Consider the following 22,010-nt stretch of genomic DNA (forward strand, 5'->3'; position numbering starts at 1 on the left):
ACAGAAGCCTCATGTCAAATATCCCTTCCCTCTGTTAAGTGACATTAGTTCTACTTACCCCATAACCTCACATCAATACAATGTATGTTTTCCCACTCTAATCAGCAGCAGCCAATGATATTGAGTGGAGAGATGCTCAGAGTCACCTATCAGTTTGGCTCAGAAGCCATTCGCCGGTCACAAAATGTTGTCAACAGTTCAAACCTGTTCATCAGATTACTCCTCGAGCATTCAAGCAGTACAGGGCAGTGCAGTCAGTGGTATTTCACACATGCCCATGTTCACACAGCCTAATGGCACTCCTACTTCCCCCCTCCCCCAGAGGTCTATGGTTGCTGCATGCTGGTTGACATACAATGATACAAGCAAACAGTGAACAAATCAATCAGTTAGCAAGGGATTATAAATAAATACTTTTTAAAAGTCCTACAGTCTGGTGTTATTGGCACATACACACTTCTGCACAGCCTTACGGGAGGCAGAGTCCCCCTGCACACCATTTATTGATCCATGGCCCTGGGTAGAGTCAATCACACCTACTGTACAGATGCAAAAACCTCTGTAAGGAAAAGAAATGAAACTCCACCACCACGGGTACTGAGCAGCTGAAAAGCTGTTTGAAATGGTCGGCTGACAGGTGAGTAGATCAGTCATTTGGCTCATAGGTGACCATGGCTCTCTAACAAGTTATGTTCAACTATTAAATGTGTACATGTATGAAATTTGCAGCATCAGTTGTTGTGGAGCTGAGGAAATACACATCGCAGTGATGTCAAGACCTGGGGTAAGCCAAACTAGATACTATGGAGAAAGAAGGAGAACACCAAAGCTGTGATTTTTGGATGCAGCTTCACATTCTTTACAAATTGTACATCCATCACCCAAATGTATAGCAAGAACTTACAAGCTGTCCTCCATATGGGTTGAGCAGGTAGTATTTTATTAATCTTTGGGCCTTTCCAAAAAAAGCGGATCTGGCCACTACAACAGACAAGATAAGGTTACCAACCTCCAGGTGGGACCTGGAGATGTTCCAGAATTACAACCACTCTCCAGGCTACATAAATCACTTCCCCTGGAAAAAAATGGCTGCTTTGGAGGGTGGACTCTATGGCATTAGATCCTGCTGAGACCCCCCCAACCCCAACCCCCTGCTTCCTGCTCCACCCCAAATCTCCAGGAATTTCCCAACTCAGAGTTAGCAATCCTAAAACAAGACAAGAAGGTCACTCTTATATGCAGAAAATATTAGGTTCCTCACAAAGGGCCTCCAGTCAGCTCTTACCAATGCAAGCCACCAGCCATGAAAACTGAACAGAAATAAAAATCAGCTCAATGAGATTAAAATTAAGCCCTTAAAAAGACATTTAAAAGCAAATCAGTTAACCCATCTTTTCCTCCTCTCATACTTTCATACCTTCTCTCTCCCACCACTTCCCCACCCCCCGTGAAGCAAGCATACTCAATAGTTTTTGTCTCAGCAAATGGCTTTTAAGTTCCTCTCGTTCCCTCTAATTTATATTATTTTAATTATTGAATAGCCCTCTCACTGATCGCATGGAACATTAACGCATTTTTAAAAGGACCCAGGAAAATCAAACTCCATCAGCGATCTGTTTTTCTGTCTCAGCTAACAGCCTCCAGCTCTCCCAGGAGACCAGGAGTTTTTCTGCTGCTTGCTGGGTAAAGGGAATGGGGAGCGCTGGGGGGATAATTGTAGAGAGAAAAATCTGAATTTCAAGATGCCATAGAAAGAAACAGATACCGTTTGCTCGCGCTGAAATGGTACACCTTGGGCAGAGAACATGCTTGTGCTTTGTGGATATTACGTTGCAGCTGCTTCAGCATTTGCATTATATTTACATTTTTCTATGCTCTTGACTGTATCTGTGCTGCTGCTAAGGGGTTTTTTGTTCAAACAAACTTTCTAGCCCAAGGTGGTTCCTATGTATAAATAAGTACTCAGCAAGAAAATATGGAAATTATGAAGTCCTCTGATTTCTGTGCAGCTTGTTTAGGGGCGTGGATGAAACTGGAACAAATTAGATGTGACTGTAGCATTTAAAAAAGTACAGTATGCGGGTTGAATATTGCTGTTTCGTTGCATCTGAACCCTACTGCCAAAATCATGGCAAACCCCACCATGTTCTCAATTAAATCTGTCTGGGCACCAATAGCTGCATCAGTAAGCAGTATGTATTCTCCCATTATCTACATCTTCACCATATTTATATCTGTTTGCACCAAACTGTCACATACAGTCTTCTCTTTCACACAAAACCACCTGCATTGTCGCAGTGCTATAACCCTTTTCCAACGAGCAATTTCCATTCTTGTATTGCACCCTCTGATGCAGTCAATTACAAGAAAAATAAGAATGCGAGAGCCCAGCCACTTAGCGATATGGGGTTTGAACCCAGGTCAGGCTCATTTGGAAGGTAGACTGAGCCACGCTGACTTACTTGTCCATAATTGGGAGTCCTATTAGCCCCCTTGCAAGACCTTCGGTACTGGGCCTAATTTTAGGGGTTGGTTACAACATGGTATGTTGTTTAGCAATTTAGTATCCGAATTTCTTCAGAACTCCAGGATGAATATCATGAGTTCCCGGTGACTTAATACTGTTCATTTTATCAATTTTCTCTAAAACCTGACACATCAATTTGTGGCAATCCTTTAGATTTATCACTTCAAAAGAATAACTCAGATGTGTTTCTCCCCAATGCCTTTTGCAGCATAAACCAAAGCAAAGAATTCATTTACTTTCTCCACAGTGTTCCTATCTTCTTTGAGTGCACTTTTTACTCCCTGTTGGTCACAGCTACAGCAGCTCTCTTGCAACTTTCTTGCATCTAATGTGCTTTTTAAAGAATCTATCGTTTTTGTTATATCATACAATGTGATTTGCTATATCACATTATTCCCTCCCTGTTGGAATTATAATATTACATTTTATTCACCAAAGTTTATGTTCCTTGCTGTTCTCCTAAGTGGGGCATGATGCCCTGAATTTTTAAAGATGCCTCGAAAGTCATGGCTTCTCTCATGCTATAGTTTAGCCACTTTGCCATTAGGATTTGGCCACTTGTCAATGGATCTGCTATGATTCAACAGTATTTGTCTAATTATAAACAGTCAAAAATTCCATGAAGCCAACACCATCACCGTTTAAGTGACAGCCCACTTTGTAATTGCCTGCTTCTGTAGTGTTTAGAGTGTGGAACTAGGTTCGAGGAGGCCTGGGTTCAAATCCCCACTGTGCCTTGGAAGCTTGCTAAGCAACCCTGAGCCAGTCACACACTCTCAGCCTAACCTACTCCATAGGGTTGTTGTGAAGATAAATAGAGAAGGGGAGCATGTTGTAAGCCACTTTGGGGGGGAAAGTCAGGTATAAATGAAGTGAATAATCTGGTAACAAAAGACAGAATAAGGACTCCTTGTTCTACTTGTACACATTAACATCTAGAAATAGGCATCCCTTACCCTGCACATAAATTCAAAGCCACATGTAAAGTTTTTGTATTACAGCTGGTAAATCTGTTTTATATGTTTAATTTCATTTTAATCAACATTTTCACCCATTTGGGCTATTCTTAGGTCTGCCAAATCATAGCCCAACATTCTGCGCAGTGCACTGTGACCACCATTTGGTAACATAAAAAGAAGGTCTCTGAGTACTGACTTTAATTCTCATTACCTAAATGTATGAACACATGAACACATATTGCCTACTCTGATTGGCAGTAATTTCAAGTGCTTCACCTGCTACCTGAGTTTTTCTTTTCCTTTTTTTTAATCAGAGAAGCCAAGGATTGAACTGTATTTAAAAGCATGGGCTAAACCACTAAGCTAAATCAGCAAAGGAGGTACCATCTCTCGCTCGTTATTATTAGCATCCAAAGAGGTCAAGGCTTTGGGAACTCTTCAAGTCTGTATCTTCCAAAGACAAAGGCCAAAAAATACAACAAAAAGTCAATTATTTGGAAAACATGTTGTGGCCTGGGCAACCTAACAATTAGAGGAAGGTGCATTAGAGACATCAGAGAAAATGCAATTGATATTATCTGTTCTGCCATATCTACACTGTGTTGCAACCAATCCCTTTTTGTTGGTACATTTCGTACACCATAACATAGAATACAATACTGAGGCATTAACTGGTTGGTGAGTTGTGAGGGCCCTGACCTGGATGGCCTAGGCTAGCCCAATCTCGTCAGATCTCAGATTCTAAGCAGGGTCATTCCTGGTTAGTATTTGTGTGGAAAACCATCAAGGAAACAAGGGTCATTATGTAGAGGCAGGCAATGGCAAACCACCCCTGAACATCTCTTCCCTTGAAAACCCTACAGAGTCACCATTAGTTGGGTGTCTGAATATTATTTATTTATTATTTACAGCTTTTGCCAGAATGTAGAATATAACTACAATCTAAAAAAGGATTTTAAAAGAGTAGGTCATAAGTCAGGTGTGACTTGACAACACTTTCCACCACCAAGTTGTGAGGATTAATTAATGGTCTTTTGAAAGATAAGAGGACAAGGACCATGTAAGCACCCTTCACAGACCTGAAATCACTAGTAGAGTTAACAAATCATACTTTGTTCGTATATCTCTTTGCCAAAGGGAACTGCATGGCACATGGTCATTGAATGCTGAAAGCCTTATTAGCGGCCAATGTCCAGCCAACATTCCTTAAATAAATTTCATTTTAACAATAAGAGTCTATATCATGACTGTTTACCAGGTAGCTTGCCTGAGTTCTGCTGATAAATATGTCAAGCTTTAGCAATCATTCAACCATTAAGAACTCAGTGAAGATGTGATTTTATACTGTGGGTATGTAATCCACAGCCCCATTATCCAATCATCTACAATAACTGGTGTCAGGATGATATATTTTAATATGGTTCTGTATACTCTCTATTAACTGTTGGAAAGCAGATAAGTTGAGAGCATTAGTCTGTACATGACAACCATGCCTAGGCTTCTGAGCATATCTTAACCTTATCACAGAAGTGAAAGATGGTTGAGATTTATCATCAGCCTGCATTTTTCGAAAGAGGAAGTCCTCTTTCTCCATTGGTAGCTTAAAACACTCTTTGTACTGGTGTAGCATAAATTGGATCCTCTTCTTCAGATTGGATATGGCCAACCATTAAGCTTTTCATTCTTTCTGGGCAGGCATGTTGAAGGAAGTGCTCATGTTTCTCTGTGTATCTTTAAATATAATACAGAATGCTATTCTTGTGTTGACTCCGTGGAGTGAGATGCAGAGTAGACTACACAATATCCTTAACTGAACAAACTCTAGCAAGCAACAGCATCAGCTTTACTATTTATTTATTTAAATAGTTCTACTCCACTTTTCTCCACAATAGAACCCAAAGCAAATTACAACAATAAACAAAATGTACACCGAACAAACAAACAAAGCAATAAGCTTTGTTTGGGAAGGTCCTGGATTCAGTGGGTTGACTCATCCAAAGGTGCAGGTGGCAACCCATGGTGAAGAGCTCTTTGATCTTGCCCTTTGGATGATGCTTCTGGTCCCACCCAAGCTTTACAACTAACTGTAATGGGGGGGATAAATACTCAGAAAATATGTTACAGCTAGTAGAGACGTTTCTCCTAATATTTCCCTCCCTTGACTGAGCTATTCTTCATACAGAATAAGAAACCAAAAGAGAACTTTGAGTTTATAAATAAAACAAGGGAAAAAATATCCCAACTAATTAAAAAATCTCCACCATCACCCAAATCATAATCACCATAATCACTTCCATTAAACAGGGCGAAAAGGCTCACTTGCACACAGTACTAGTGGCAATGGTACAAACAAGGGATAGACCACTGAGCTGCCATGTGTCTGCTGACTGTCAGAAACTACAAGCTATATGGTGTGAGTTGGCCCTACCTAGGGATACTGTCCATGCATATAATTAATGTCCTGTTTCCACAATCACAGCATGTTAAAGTGAGGACGCAATCATGGAAATTAGATCCATTTTTCTGTAAAGTGTAAGCCCCAACTTTAATGGTTTTGGTTCAGTTGTTAACAATAAAAAGTTAATAAGCAAGAGATCACAGATTTTTATTATTCAATATTTTATTACACTCCAAAGTTCAAGAACTCTAGGCAATCCACAGTTTACGGGCTTCATTGTTGTTATATATAATGGGTATAGCCCAGTTAAGCACTTCTAAATTCCATTGGTTTTAAGTACCTCCTCAATTCTCTCATGGAAGCCAAATGTGTTTCTGTTAAGAGATATGGTCATCTCTGAATCAATCAACCTGACAGTTTAAACATCAACATTTGGCCATGTCATAAATTTAAAGCAATAGCCTGTTTCCTGATCAGAGGCTCTGGGAGGCTGTTTTTCAAGATAGAGGCACCAAATTTGCAGCATAGCTGCTGGTGACTCTCCTTACATGAACCCCCAAATTTGGTGAAGTTTTGGTCCGGGGGTCCAATTTTATGGGCCTGCATATTTTCTGCATTTGAGGAGCCATAAAATTGCACCCACTGACCCTCAAAGAACCCCCATTGACATAACATAGAGCTATGTCAGAGCTGAGAATCACAGAGAGAACATTTTCTCGAGCATAAGGAAACTATTGGGAAAATTTTGCAGGGCTCTGGGGGTTGGTTTTTTTAAGGTAGAGGCACAGCATTTGCAGTATAGCTGCTAGTAACTCTCCTTACAATAACTCACAAGTTTGGTGAAGATTGGGTCAAGGGGTCCAATTTATGGAGCCCCATTTTTTCTCCATTGGAAACAATGGATTATGAATGGGGGCACCCTCTTTGAGGGCCCATAAAATTGGACCCATTGATCCAATCTTTACCAAACTTGAAGTTTCTTCTAAGGAGAGTCATCTAAAGCTATGCTGAATATTGGGTGGCTCTACCTTAAAAAAGCCACCCCCCAGAGCCCCACAAAATTTTCTCATGGGGTTTAACAGACCCAGAAAATTTTGGGTATTCAAAAAAGCTGAAAAAACTCGTATCGGTATGGGGATTCAGCTTTTTTGGATTTTCTAAACAAAATCTCATCTATTAAACCCAAATCTGAAAAATACCAAAAAAATTGGTGTACATCCCTAAATGCCACTAGACCCAAACAAGTTGTGTGGCAACGTATCACTTGGTAGCCATCACTGCATGTAGGATTGACAACTCTGGCCTAGGAAATTCCTGGATATTTGGGGGTGGTGCCTGTGTAGAGGGGAATTTGGGGAGGTATTTCACCTAGGATCTATAGTATAACATACACTCTGCCCTCTGTAGCTGCCATCTCTAGGGAAACTGATTTCTTTAGTCTGGAGATCCATTGTAATTCTGGGAAAACTCTGGGCCACATCTGGAGGCTGGCAACCCAGGATCATCATAGAAATTGTATGGTAGCAAGTTGCCCAGTGGTTGCTGCTGGGATTGGCCCCAATGAGTCCTCCCTCCAGGGGAGGAGAGAGGCTAGCAGGAGCAGACTAGGAGGCCAAAATTGTACTGGAAAGGATCCTCCCTCCCACCTTTTACTGACAGAAACCAAGGTTTGAAGGCTAGCAATATTGTTGTGGCTGCTTAGGAACCCTCATAATGGCCATTGAGATCTCCATTCTTATATGAACAGGCACTGCTTCTATTGTTTGGGGGGATTTTAACCCCTCAACATATTGTTTTAATTTCAATTTTTTTTGCAAACCTGGGGCTTTTTTCATGATCATAGAAAGATCTGTCTTGTCTGTTCAAAGCTCCATCCTCTGGAGTTAAGTATCCACAGATAGGGCCATGTTAAGAATTAGATACATTAATGGCTATAGAGAATAATATGGGTTACAACAATAGGACATAAATGGACAAATAATTTGCAGGTCTATCTACACTAAGGTTCTATGGCTAGAGGGCAAAGATGCATTGCACAGATATTCTAACCATTATACAATACAACCACATTGCTGCAGCTTAGTATAAAGAAGGGAAGTGTGCTTTTTTCCCCCAAGGAAGCAGCTGAAAAAGTACCACTAAGGTTTCATGCTACAATCCTGTTTTGCCACTCACAGTGATCTTCCTAGCTTTTGATCTACTATAAGATTAATGGGGACACAGTCCCTGCAATACTGGTAGCTATCCAGTATGATGCATTAGACCCGTGTTGGCGAACCTATGGCACGCGTGCCGACTCTGGCACGCGTAGCCCTCTCTGCTGGCACGCGCCCGGCCGCCTCCACTCAGCCCCCGGGGAAGCAGCCTTCCTTCCCCTTCCCTTCCCGGGCTGGAGGCGAGGGGCCGAGGCGCGGCTTTGCCTGGCCCCGCGCCACGGGCGGTCCGCAGCGACTACGGATTGGGGGCGGGGACAGCGGGCGAGCCGGCAGCAGTCGCCCTCAGGGCCCGCCCGCCCGCCCGCTGCAAAAGGCCCCTGAAGGCCGGGCCGCCACCTGCGGCGCCTCCCCCGCTTGGCCAAGAGGAGCCGCCGCCGCCGCCCCGGTTCTGCCCAGCCGAGCGGCCTGTGAAGCGGAGCCGGGGAGCGGGAGCGGCCCGTGCGGGGGGGGGGGGCGTGCTGCGGAGGCGGCCGGCGGGATTTGCGCCCAAGCAGCCCCCGGAGCCTCTGGCCCAGCCTGGGCTCCGCTGCAGCTGCCAGAGAAACGCAGCGGAGCACGGCCCTCTCTGAAGCCGCAGCGTGCAGGAACGCTGCGGCCCCTTTAAATCCCCTCTCGCCATCGGCAAGAGGAGGCGGGAGGCGGGAGGGAGGAAGACGCTTCCCCCAAGCCGGGAAGGCGAAGCGTCCCTGCACGCCGCGCGGCACAGGGGTTGAAACCTCTCTCGGCCGCCGCAGAGGGAGGGAGGGAGGGAGGGGAGGGGAGGGGGGGGAAGAAGAGGAAAAAGCCAATCGCTCCCTCCCGGGGCCGGAGCATCCGCGTGGGAGCCGATCAGGTGGAGGACTTTTGTGGACTTGGGGGGGGGGGAGAGGTGGGAAAGCTGAAGCCCGGTCGCAGGGAGCCGGCTGTGTGTGAAGGCTTTTCTCTCTTTTCTTCCTTTTTCAGTCACTCTCCTATTCTTTCTCTCCTCTTTCCCCTTCTCTTTCCCCGTCTCTTTCCCCTTCTCTTTCTCCTTCCCCTTCTCTTTCTCCTTCCCCTTCTCTTTCTCCTTCCCCTTCTCTTTCTCTTTCCCCTTCTCTTTCTCTTTCCCCTTCTCTTTCTCTTTCTTTCCCCTTCTCTTTCTTTCCCCTTCTCTTTCTCTTTCCCCTTCTCTTTCTCCTTCCCCTTCCCCTTCTCTTTCTTTCCCCTTCTCTTTCTTTCCCCTTCTCTTTCCCCTTCTCTTTCTCTTTCCCCTTCTCTTTCTCTTTCCCCTTCCCCTTCTCTTTCTCCTTCCCCTTCCCCTTCCCTTTCTCTTTCCCCTTCTCTTTCTCTTTCCCCTTCTCTTTCTCTTTCCCCTTCTCTCTCTCTCTCTCTCTCTCTCTCTTTCCCCTTCTCTCTCTCTCTCTCTCTCTCTCTTTCCCCTTCTCTCTCTCTCTCTCTTTCCCTCTCTCTCTCTCTCTTTCCCCTTCTCTCTCTCTCTTTCCCCTTCTCTCTCTCTCTTTCCCCTTCTCTCTCTCTCTTTCCCCTTCTCTCTCTCTCTCTTTCCCTCTCTTTCCCTCTCTCTCCCTCCCTCCCCCCTCTCCCTCCCTCCCCCCTCCCCCTCCCCCCTCTCTCTCCTTTCCATGCTTCCTTTCTGCCTTCTTTCTGTCCTTCATTCTTTCCTTCCTTCCTTCTTTCTGTCCTTCATTCCTTCCTTCCTTCTATCTGTCCTCCTTTCTTCCCTTCCTTCTTCCTTTCCGTCCTTCTTTCCTTCCTTCTTTCTGTCCTTCATTCCTTCCTTCCTTCTTTCCTTACTTCTTTCTGTCCTTCCTTCTTTCCTTCTTTCTGTCCTTCCTTCTTTCCTTCTTTCTTTCCTTCCTTCCTTCTTTCCTTCCTTGCAGATCGACCGCAGGCTGCAAGCTGCGCCCCCCTGGCACCTTGGTTGCCTGGGCCCACCGCTGGCTGCCTTCCCACCTGGGAGGAGGGGGAAGACCTGGGGGAGCTGAGACACCCTCCAAGCCTTCTCTGCATACCCTCCCCTAAGGTTGCCAACCTCCAGGTGGTGGCTGGAGATCTCCTGCTATTACAACTGATCTCCAGCCAATAGAGATCAGTTCCCCTGGAGAAAATGGCCACTTTGGCCATTGGGCTCTATGGCTGTGCAGTCTTCCTCCCCAAACCCCGCCCTCCTCAGGCTTCACCCCCAAAACCTCCCGCCAGTGGTGAAGAGGACCTGTCAACCCTAGCTTCCCCCCCCACACACACACACCAGGAGATCTACGCCCGGTATGGCCCCCGAACGATGTTATAAATATGCAAATGGCCCTTGGCAGAAAAAAGGTTCCCCACCCCTGTTCTAAACTAAAACCTCAGTATTCAGGTTAAATTGCCGCATTGGCACTTGGCGATAAATAAGTGGGTTTTGGGTTGCAGTTTGGGCACTCGGTCTCTAAAAGGTTCGCCATCACTGCATTAGACCTAATGCTCAAAAAGGCCTCCATTTGGACATGCCCTTGGTCTGTTGCTGTTTTCCTTTGCTGTAAGTTATGCAAAGAGGTGCTGACTTAGCCAGGCTACCATGACATTCATAGCAAGTGTAATCTATCTTGTTATGTGGAAAAGCTTGATATGTACTTGCTCTTTCTCCCACAAAGGGTCACAGACTTTACAAACTATACCCATCTGCCAAACAATTCTGAGAACAGAATGAAAAGGAATGTTTTATTCAACAGTGCCAATGACCTTCACAGAATTAATGCATTACTAAGAGTTGACTTGAACATCTCTTTCTACTGCCCATCAGAACTCTTTCAAATGCTCTAAATAACCCACTATGTGTGAATCACCTGGGCTTATCTTATTATTGCATCCTCTTCATAGTGGGAGGCTTGCATTCATCAGAATGGAACTAGTACAGCTAGGGCAGACTGAAACAGTCAAAATGCTTACAGCACAACTTACCATGGCCACCCCATTGCAGTCAACTAGCAGTGGCTTCCGCTCCAAAAAGGAGCTTTTCTGGGTGAGCGCTGCCGCTCCAGCCCCTGGTTACATGGCTGGGAGTTCCTGCCCTCCTCCTCCTCCTCTTCAGCCTATGGCTGAGCAGGGGTGAGTGTCAAAGGCAGATGGGCATTGGGGGATGATGACGCAGGCTCCCCCTTCATCTATTTAAGGAGGCACCGCCCGGCTGCCCAGCCTGTTCTTTCCTGGAGGTGGTGAATCCCTCCCACCCTCTCTCTGTTCTATGGTTGTTCTTGTTTTCTTTTTGTCACAGCTTAGGTGGTTTTTGGGATTGGGATGGATCCAATTTGGGAGAAGATGTGCCTGCGTGCCTGCCTTCTCCCATTTGGGGACCCAAATAAGGGGTCATAAGATGGAGTACATCATTAATGCCCAGCTTGGGGGCTGTTCATAGTTCCACTCCCAGGTGGCATAGGTTTCACTCAGGGATTTATGTCCTAGTGGAGCCACCTATACGCCACTCCGGTTGCTACCCCAACAGTAAGGTTGGGGTCGTTCTATCGCTCTATAGGATGACAAGGTGGTCATTAGATGCATGGATCCGTTTTCTCTCTGTGCCTCACCAAATGCTCCATCTATTGTAATCAATAAAGCTGTGGCCTTTGTTTTCCCAATAAATCGTTGTTTGTGTATTTATTTCCTTCCCTTTCCTGGTGGGGCCGCTTTGCCCATGGGACTGCAATGACTGCTACTAGTGTTTCCAGGCATGCATGCAGAAAGAGTGCTTGATCCACAAACTGTACATAAAGGCACCAAAACACTTCCATGTAGGAAGTGATATAATACCTGCAAGTAGATGATAAAATGTTAACATTTTCCACCAGTGTGCCCACAGAGCAAACAGGTAATGTAGCATAGTTAACATATGGTATGCTCTAAATGTGGGCTGTATGTTATTTCCTAAACAAGAAGTGTTTTCCACATAGGAAGAATATACAAAATGTATTACACACACCAAAGACAGTGGAACAATGGCCAATGCTGTCCTCAGATTTCTCTCTCCTAACAGCATGAAATTCTACCCTAGACACATTTTACCGGGACATTTTTTGTAGTGATGACAGCTCCCATTAATCGACTTTTCAAAGGATTTTATTGTGATGAATTGATAGTTCTGAGACACCTGGCATAATCATGGCTCACTGTATCTGGAATATTTTCAGAAGAGATTTGTTCAAAACGGCTCTTCTTCCTGTTATTCACACCAGTTCCTGTTATTCACACCAGCTACAGGTCTCAGGTATATGTACACACATACACATGCTCCAATAGGCAGCACACACCAACCTCCTTCTCAAAAATGAATTAGAGACCCAGATGGCATGTCTGCAGCCAAGCAGTATTATGGAAAGGGCAGATGAGTATAACTTTAAAAAAAATCCAAACTTCCAGACTGCTTTGGACCCATCTCCCATGTCACGGTACTACAACAAGAGGACACCTTTGACAGCAAGTCTTCTACTTTTAAACCTCTCAGCTTACAGTACCACAAATACATGCCCTCCAGAACCTCACAGCAAGATTAAGTGCAGACCTTTGAGTCCCTCACACTTAGTACATAGGCCTCCTAATGCTACAATTACAGGAAAACTCCATGGGGTCTGTGCTCCAGAACCTGGCAAGCCTGTAATGACAGCCAGTAGAAGACAGGGACCATTTGCAACTTGGAGGGGGTTTATGGCACTCTGTAGGGAACCATAAATGCGATGGGCTTTTCATCCCTCTTCCCCTGCACTGTTTCAAAGCTTTTACTTCTTGGCAGCCACTGTAAGGGCAGAAAGGCTGGATGTGAATTTTGTAAATTAATAAATAAATGTCTGGCCAGCTGACTGTGCACTGTACACTGATTACTGTTATCAGAATTAAATAGGACTATGTATTTGGTATGCATCTTAAGGTATAAATGCTTTTGCTTAAAAAGAACAGGGTGTTTGCTTACCTTGTTGATAACATTGCATTTGCTACAGAAGCACTCAAATGAAAGATAATAATCACTTTCACAAGAAATGTTCTTTAAAAACTCACTGAAAATATCCATTCATATGAACCTGCCTTATACCAAGTCAGAGTATTCATTCATCCAGCTTAGTACTAACAACTCTGACTGGCAGCAGCTTTCTAGAGCCTCAGACACAGAAAGGCCTTTTCCCAACTTAGTGACAGTTTTATTCTGAACTTTCCAAACAGCTGACCTTTTTAAAGGCTTGCCAGCCCTCAAATGGTAACCCCTCAGAGACCAGGGGCGGAAACTTGCCTAAATGGTGCATTGTCCTTTCCGCTGCGTAACTAGAAGTGATGTCAGCATGTCACAGGATGCACTAGGATTTCCCCAAAAGTCTATAGTAAAAAAGTAGAGTTTGGGGGGAATCCTAGAGCATCCCACAATGTGGTGATGCTGCCAATTCTGATTACATGGTCAGAAGTGACATCACAGCAGTGTGGGGCAATGTTCCCCACCAGACCAAGGCCAAGGGTAGGAGGGTTGCCTACCAAAGCGGATAATCTGGCCACCCTACCTTTTGACCTTACTGAATCTTGTCTCCTCTAGCAAAATCTTTGTCCCTCTCATACTGAATTTTGAAAAGGTGTCACTGGCAAAGCACTACAGCAAAAGGAAACCCCATTCTGGTCAGTCTAATTTGGGATTCTTACCGGAGTTATACTGTGGCTGAATTAGATTTATGCCCACATGAGCCATCAAGCATTTAGATTAAACTAGGGTGTTTCCTATGGCTCTTCTAGATCATTTATAAAAGCAAAAATCCAGTAGCTCCTTAAAGACTACCACCACTTATTCCAGCATGAGCTTTTTTTGACTCTGAGCTCACTTCTTCAGATGCAACATACAGATTTTCTGAGGTTCAAAAAGAACCCCAAAGATTCCCTTTTGTGGTGCCAGCGCAATACTAGAGTGACATTTCCAGGCAAGGAGGGGAAGTTGGAAAGAAAAAGGTTTTTTAATCAGCCAAACCCCCTTGTTTCTCAGCACAGGAGGACAAAGAGGGCAGCTGTGACATGTTTTTCCTTTTAAGCCAGTATTGAGTTGCCACCATGAAATGCATCTTTGGACCTGACTCTTTTTTTTTTAACATCAAAAAATCCAGTGTGTGTGTGTGTGTGTATGAGAGAGAGAGAGAGAGAGAGAGAGAGAGAGAGAGAGAGAGAGAGAGAGAGAGAGAGAGAGAGAGAGAGAGAGAGAATATCTAACTCTGGAATAAATATTGCTAGTCATTAAAGTGCCAATGGATTTCTGATTATTTTTCTTTTGCAATGGACTAACATGGCTACCCCTCAGAGCTACACCATTAAAACATTGTTAACTTCTTTAAGAGAAGATTACTGCTAACGGGTAGCCTCTAACAGGTACAAGCATTGTGTACAAATCCATCCTGGCTCCAAACCTGGATAACATTACCGCTGGCATTACTTTACCCTAGTCTGTACTTCAAAGTGCACTAAGAGGTATTAAGCTTCATCTGCTTTCCTGCACATGCTGTGTGAGCAACTAAAAGGTTGCTTAATGCTGCTCAACACAAAAGAAGCATCAGAAAAAGAAAAAAAATGGGGACAAGCACAATATTGGTAACATCCTTCCTGGGATGAGCAGGGCCACTGTCCTAGAAGTAGCCCAACACTAGATTTTCCAACATGGACTTCCCTCTTGATATGGTTTCTTTACAACTTCCAAGCAGGCTCAAGAGGCCATGCCAAAAGTAGAAAGCATGTGTGGTGGCACAGCTATTATCATTTCACATATTAATTTGTGTAAACACGAATAAGGGGAGGGGGGTTGAGGATGCACCCACTGACCATACTCCCCTTCCTCTGGTTCATCCAAATGGGGGAGGGGCTGTGGCTCAGTGGTAGAGCATCTGCTTGGCATGCAGAAGGTCCCGGTTCAATCCTTGGCATCTCCGGTTAAAGGGACCAGGCAAATAGATGATGTGAAAGACCTCTGCCTGAGACCCTGCCGGAGAGCCGCTGCCGGTCTGAGTAGACAATACTGACTTTGATAGACCAAGGGTCTGATTCAGTATAAGGCAGCTTCATGTGTTCATGTGTGTTCAAACCTACAAAACCAGTCTATGTGCAAGCAGCTTGGGCACATGTTGGCTCTCTCCATATGTGTGAATATAGAGCACACACCTACCACTCAAACATGCATTGAATCTCAGCCATTCCCCTTTTCATGTGTTTATGTCTAGATAGATGAATGTTTGACAGGGTTGCCAGCTCTGGGTTGGGAAATACCTGGAGATTTAGGGGATGGAGTCTGAGAAGAGCAGGGATTGGAAAGGGGAGGGACTTCAATGCCATAGAGTCCAATTGCCAAAGCAGCCATTTTCTCCAGGGGAACTGATCTCTGTTGCCTGGAGATCAGTTGTAATAGCGGGAGATCTCTAGCCACCACCTAGAGATTGGCAATCCTAACGCATGAACATCCTTTGCATCCTTCCAACCCATAATGCTCTCATTTTCCTCCAAGGATAAAAATGGGAAGCCGTTCATTGAATTAATGTTAATATTATCTTCCTGTCCCTCAACACTTCTTTCCAATATTTCTCTGCCAGTTTAAAGAATAAATCAGTAAACTGCTGAAAAGTGAAGCAAGCTGCCCTGCTGTCCTAGCAACTGAACCAGGGTCAGTGATTAGGCAGGCCCTGGGGTTGAGCTGCCAGAGAAAACTGCCTGCAACACAGGGAGCAAGAGCAGGTTACTTCCCAGACTACGAAAGGTTTCAGTTTGTTTTCTGTACCAAATGCCCTGGAAGCTAGCTGTGCTTTGTGCAAGGAAATGGGAAAATGAAAGAAGGATTAGGAATATCAGTTCTGTCAGAGTTAGGGTTGTCAGGTCCCTCTTCGCTGGTGGTGGGAGGTTTTTGGGGCAGAGCCTGAGGAGGGCAGGGTTTGGGGAGGGGAGAGTCTTCAATGCCATAGAGTCCAATTGCCAAAGAGGCCATTTTCTCCAGGTGAACTGATCTCTGTCACCTGGAGATCAGTTGTAATAGCAGGAGATCTCCAGCTGGTACCTGGAGGTTGGCAACCCTAGTCAGAGTCACTAGCCCCTCTTTCCCCCCCCCCAGCAGATCCTAAGGACTTACTTCCTGCAATAGCAAAGCAGGCATTTGCCTCCACAAGCTTATGCCACAAGAATGTTTTGGTCCAGAGTACGCAACAATGGGAAAACTGACAGCTTTTATATATAATAGAGCAATCTCAGAATTTCAGGGGAAATGGAATGTTTTTTTTTTTAATTATATAGCTAAAAATCTGGAACAGAATTAAACTAAATGAAAACAGACTGAGAAAAATTTAGGTAATAGATGTCTAAAAATAAGTAATGAATATGTTATTAGATATGGAAAATATATTGAGAACAAACAGTAATCTAATTCAAAAAAGTTTATAATTGAGTTGTAATTTTGAATGGTAAGCTCCACGTATATTGTTACATTGTGTTTATGCTTTAATGTTTTATGTTTATAAAACTTAAAAACCAACAGAGAAAGAGAGAGAGAATGTTTTGGTCTTCAAAGAGTCACAGGAATCTTTGCCAGGTCTGCAACTTTGACTTCTAGAGTCTACTAAGAAATCTAATAGTTTGTGTCTCACCTCCACACCAGAATTAAGGCAGTGAACAAAAATACATTTCTTAATTTCTTTTCATTCAGTTCTAAGCATACATCACTATGAATTCAACAGCATATATAAAACAGTCATATAGCAAGAGAATTGCTGTCTAACCATACAAAAACTCACTGGGATTCCCATAACCTTAAAGAATCTAGTGGAAAAGAAGAATCTTTGCCAGTTTCCTGACTGCTCCTTAGAACCACTGACTGCTCAATCATTTAACTCATCACAAAAATGCATCCCTTCTGGGGTGGAAGTGGCAGACTGCAGCACTTGCAGAGGTTAAGAGAGTCTTTGGGAGGATTGCTGAATGTACCTGAGACTACTGGCAGAAAACATTCCTACAGAGCATGAGACGGCTGGACTTGTCTCTTGCTTTATTTAGATCAAGTGTTACATAGTTCATTTGGAATGCTAGGCTGAAAGTTGAGATACCTGATAAACTATCTAGGGCAGCAGCAAGGAAATCCCATGACCTTCTATATGGGCCTTTGGAAAGTCAAACTCCCAAACAATTACAGCTGGGATTTCATCGCTTCTCCCAGAGGCTAAGATTCATTGTTCCTTCACAACAAATGAGATTCTAGTCAAACCTGAACACCGTTCAAGAGCGGCTGCTGGCATAATGGAGATGCCACAAGAAATTAAGCAGGTAGAGCAGGACCCCTCAATCTAAAAGGACCACGTAGCTGCAGAGCAGTTGCAAGTTGGGCTGTCATAATGATGTTAGAAATTTGATCAGCACACTGTTCTCCAAACCACCTAGGAAACTATGTACCACCATTCCTTTTTAAAGGGATGGGGTGAAAGATTGGCACCAATCTGAAATCATACCCAAAGCCAGACTATGTAACATAACAGATTATACTGCTCATCATTTTTAATCTAAAATTACCAAAGAGTTATGTCATACAACTGAGAGTTTAATTCTGCTTGAACTGATATTTTTAAGTGATTTCTGCACCACTATTTATACTAAAATATCCCACACCAGAAAGACTGAATCCATTTCTCTGACGCTCTAGCAACATAGTTTTTCTTTTTCTGTATCAAAATAACACACACTTCCTATTGTTCATGGAGTATTTTGAACAAAATAGTATAGAAGTTTACCACTATCTCCTGGGTATCAAAAACAACAGTCTTCCACTAATTTTGGGGGGTGGGGGGGAGTCAAGATCAGAGAATTCTCCTGATATTGTAGCTGTGGAAGGTAAATTAGGCCAGAGGCCCTTCCATCGCATGCCCCTAGAGCTCACGGCATCCTCCAGGGTTGGAAATTACCGTGCGCATTTGAAAAGGGCCTTCCCTCTCATGCTGGTTTATAAATGCTTTCATGGAGCCAGTCTCTGACTCTCCCCCACCCCCTCACCCTCCCACAGCAGCTTCTGGGACACAAGCGGCATGAACATTTCCTTCAGCTGTAAACTGAACTGTATAATTCCCCCCACCCCTCTCCACATGGAGGAACGCCCTCCCCACAATATCTAATGGCATCACAACCAATTTGCCAGCTTCCCCTCATGTAAATGGGAAATGCAGAAGAAGAAGAAAACACCTCTGCTCCAAATATCATGGTTGTAATGAAAAGGGTCAGTCTCCACCCCCTCCAAAAGAGACAGGGAGCTGTTTAAACACCCACTGAGACATACAGTTCCCCTCCTCTTTTCCCACCAGGAAGCAAGAACTGAAGTCTGTATAATTATTGGTAAAACTAGTTGCATTTTTTGCCCCAACTTAACACTCACTGGAATTTAGTTAGCATCTACAGTAAGGAAGAAGAGATTGGACTACAAATCATCCTGCACAGGTGAAGTATGAGAGGATCCGAGGTAGAAAGAGGAGACAGCCATAAAAGCCTTACCTTGAAGAGGCGCAAGATATTGGCCACCATAATGGAGACTGAGCTGCCGGAGGCTCCAATCACCCCAACCACACGTTCCGGCTTGGTGATGATAGGTGGCCCACCATTAATGCAGCGCACCTCCGTACTGTCCTTCTCAATAAGGGCCTGGACAAAGGTGAGCGACTGCTCCAAGGCATGGGTATCTCGAGAGCAGGTGTCCAAGATGCGGGCCCCCAAGGTGATATTTGGGAGCAAGTCTGGATCATTGTTGATTCTGTCCAGAGCAAAAAGCATGGCCTCTAGGCGGTGAATCCCCTTCTCTTTCTTCAGCTCCCCACAGGCCTTGCCCTCTGCGCCTCTCCCATGGACAGGGAAGAGGCCTCCTAGGGTGATGTCCCCATCGAGGCGGATGGAGTTCATGTGAGGGTGTCCTTGGCCTTTGGGTTTGGCTGAGCTGGCTGGCTGATACCACCAGCCGCAGCAGATACTCAAGAGTAGACAGAAAGAGAGTTGCTCCATGCACAAAAATCCCCTGTTCTTCCCAGTCATCGCCAAAGACACCTTGAGACTAAACCCGAGCAATCTAAAGAGCCATGGAAATCAAGGACTCTTCACCCAACTCCTTAGCCTTCCTGGCTTAGACACTGGCTCCACATTGAAACTTCACCGAGGGAAAGAAAAAACTTCACGGGCTGAGACTGAAGGCAAGAACCGATCAGTGGGCTTCTGAAAGGGAAAAACCATGGTTCTCTTTCCCTTTCAATCACTTTCCCATCAAGATTCCCAGTCCACTCCAGTATCCATTCCAAGGCAGGTAAGTAAAGGAAGGAGAGACTGCCCAAGTCTTTTACTAGGTCCTTTTTGTAGCCCTCTGGAGGATTGTAGTAGCGCAGTTAAAGAAAGGCTCCAGGCATTGCATAACTTTACATGAAGGAGAAGGGCAGAGAGGCAACAACAAAATCCCTTTTGTTCCTTTCTCCACAATCCTTGAAAGGGAAAAAGAGAAAGAGAAAGAGAATCAAATGGAAGCATTAAAAAGGACATTAGTTATTCAGATATTTTATCAAGGAACTTGACAAAATGATATAATTTAGTGCACAAAGGATTTCAGGATTCACTTGATCAGAGTTTCATCTCTGTTGTTTCATTTGTGCTTTGAGTGATACAATATTTGTACAAAAGCAACACATAAGGAGAAAGAATCACGTTTGAAGACTTTATCTCATTCATGGCTTTCAGTGAGGTTCATACCAGTGGGAATTCATTGAGCTCATAACACACCCTGATCTACAAAAATCAACCTAGCATTTTGCTTGGAGGACAAAGGATGAATGATCACATTTTTATCCTATAAATGTGTGGAAACCATATAAAAAAATTAAGGGGAAACAGAAAATGTTTGCCTACTTTGTTGATTTCAGAAAGCTGCTTGCTCCATCTGGCAACAGAAACTGAACTTCAAAATTGCCACACAGTGAAATTACCGGAAAATACACAACCTCATCGAATCAATACACATATCTATTAGATGCAGAATAAGAACAAAGAGAAAACTGGTAAATAAGTAATACTCCTTTGGGGTCTAACCAAGGACACCCAGGACAGTAGGCATTGTTTATCCTCAAAGCAGCTGGGTCCAATTGCCAATGGGTGAGAGATACAGGCAGGTAAATAAATCCAGCAGCTCATTGTGCTCTGGGGTTCAGTTTCCAAGGGCCAATTTGAAGGGAGGATGGTGAATAGCTGCTTGCAAGAATACAAGACCAGAAGACAGTGCCACTTCCATTTATTGCTTCATATGCTATTAGAACACAAAAGGTATCCTGCTGGATCAGAGCAGTGGTTCATGAAGTCCAGCATCCTGTTTCACACAGTGGCCAACCAGTTGCCCTGGAGGACCAACAAGTAGAACATAGAGGCCAAGGCCTCACCTAATGCTGCTTCATAGCATTCAGAGGCTTAGTGCCTCTGGACATGGAAATTCCCATGAGTCATCAAGCTAGTAACCACTGATAGACATGTCTCTCAGGAATCCATCTAATCCCCTGCTAAATCCATTTATGCTAGTAGCCATCAGTGTCTCCACTGGCAGTGAATTATACAATTAAGAATACAAGAAAAGCCCTGCTGGATCAGTCCAAGGTCCATCAAGTCCAGCAGTCTGTTCACACAGTGGCCAACCAGGTGCCTCTAGGAAGCCCCCAAACAAGATGACTGCAGCAGCACCATCCTGCCTGTGTTCCACAGCACCTAAGATAATAGACATGCTCCTCTGATCCTGGAGAGAATAGGCATGCATCATGACTAGTACTCACTGACTAGTCATTACTCACTTAGTCAAGATATCCTCGTTTGTCTGTGCCACTGAATTCTAGTATTATGGGAGGAGAAGAAAACACTCTCCCTATCCACTTTCTCCACCCCATGCATAATCTTGTATACCTCCCATGTCCCCCCACTCCCATGTCCCCCACCCCCTGTTCATCTTTACTCTAAACTGAAAAGCCCCACATTCTTTACCCTTTCCTTGCAGGAAAGATGCTGCAATCCCTTAATAAGATTGGTTGCCCTCTTCTGCACTTTTTCCAGCTCTGCAATGTCATTTTTGAGGAACAGAGAACAGGACTATACACAGTATTCCAGAAATAAGCTGTACCATAGTTATGTAAGTGCATTATAATATTGGCCATTTCATTTTATAATAATATCTAGTATGGAGCTTGCTGTATTCACTACTGCTGCACGTTCAGTCAACACTATCCACTGCAACTAAAATCTCTCTCCTTCTCAGTTTCAGCGAGTACAAATCCATTTAGCATATAGTCCAAATTTAGCACTTTTTTTGTTCTACTTACTTAGATTGGACTTCCAAAACACCTAAGGCTGGTGTTATCCATACAATTCCTATAATGCTTCTTGAGTGGGGATACAAAGCATTGGGAATACCCAGTGCTCACAGACTTCTCCCACTACTAACTGAAACATTGTCTATTAAGTTTACCCACCTCCAGGTGGTGGCTGAAGATCTCCCAGAATGGGAACTGATCTCCAGGCTACAGAGATCAGTCCCTCTGGAACAAAATAGCTGCTTTGGAAAGTGGACTGTATGGCATTATACCCTGCTGAGGTCCCTCCCCTCCACAAATACCTCCTTCTCCAGGCTCCACCCTAGGATTGTCATACCCCTGCCAGGAGGCAGGGATCCCCCGCTTTGGGCCCGCACCCACCAGTGCTGTTCAGCTGGCCAGCAGGGGTCTTACCAGTGGCAAACTGAAGCCTATAGCCCCCACATACTTGGCGACACGTTGAAGTCACTTCTGGTGCTCACTGGAAGTGACAGCATCACATTACCAATAATGTGGGGATGCTCTGGTATTTAGGCAAAAACTCTATGGTAAAAACGGATTCTACTGTAGAGTTTTTGCCCAAATACCAGAGTGTCTCCACTCTCCACG

General features: G+C 44.3%; 1 protein-coding gene across 1 annotated transcript in view; it reads right to left on the reverse strand.

The window, feature by feature from the left end:
- The window catches only part of GRM4 (glutamate metabotropic receptor 4), a 310,121-nt gene extending 290,913 nt beyond the window's left edge, over window positions 1-19,208 (reverse strand). The window contains exon 1 of the mRNA XM_056844265.1: window positions 18,574-19,208. Coding sequence (XP_056700243.1) covers window positions 18,574-19,104 — 531 coding nt within the window. The 5' untranslated portion in view covers window positions 19,105-19,208. The remainder of the gene's footprint in view (window positions 1-18,573) is intronic.
- Between the last annotated feature and the right edge of the window lie 2,802 nt (window positions 19,209-22,010).

The sequence above is a fragment of the Euleptes europaea genome, chromosome 2, assembly GCF_029931775.1.
Source record: "Euleptes europaea isolate rEulEur1 chromosome 2, rEulEur1.hap1, whole genome shotgun sequence".
Taxonomy (NCBI): Eukaryota; Metazoa; Chordata; class Lepidosauria; order Squamata; family Sphaerodactylidae; genus Euleptes; species Euleptes europaea.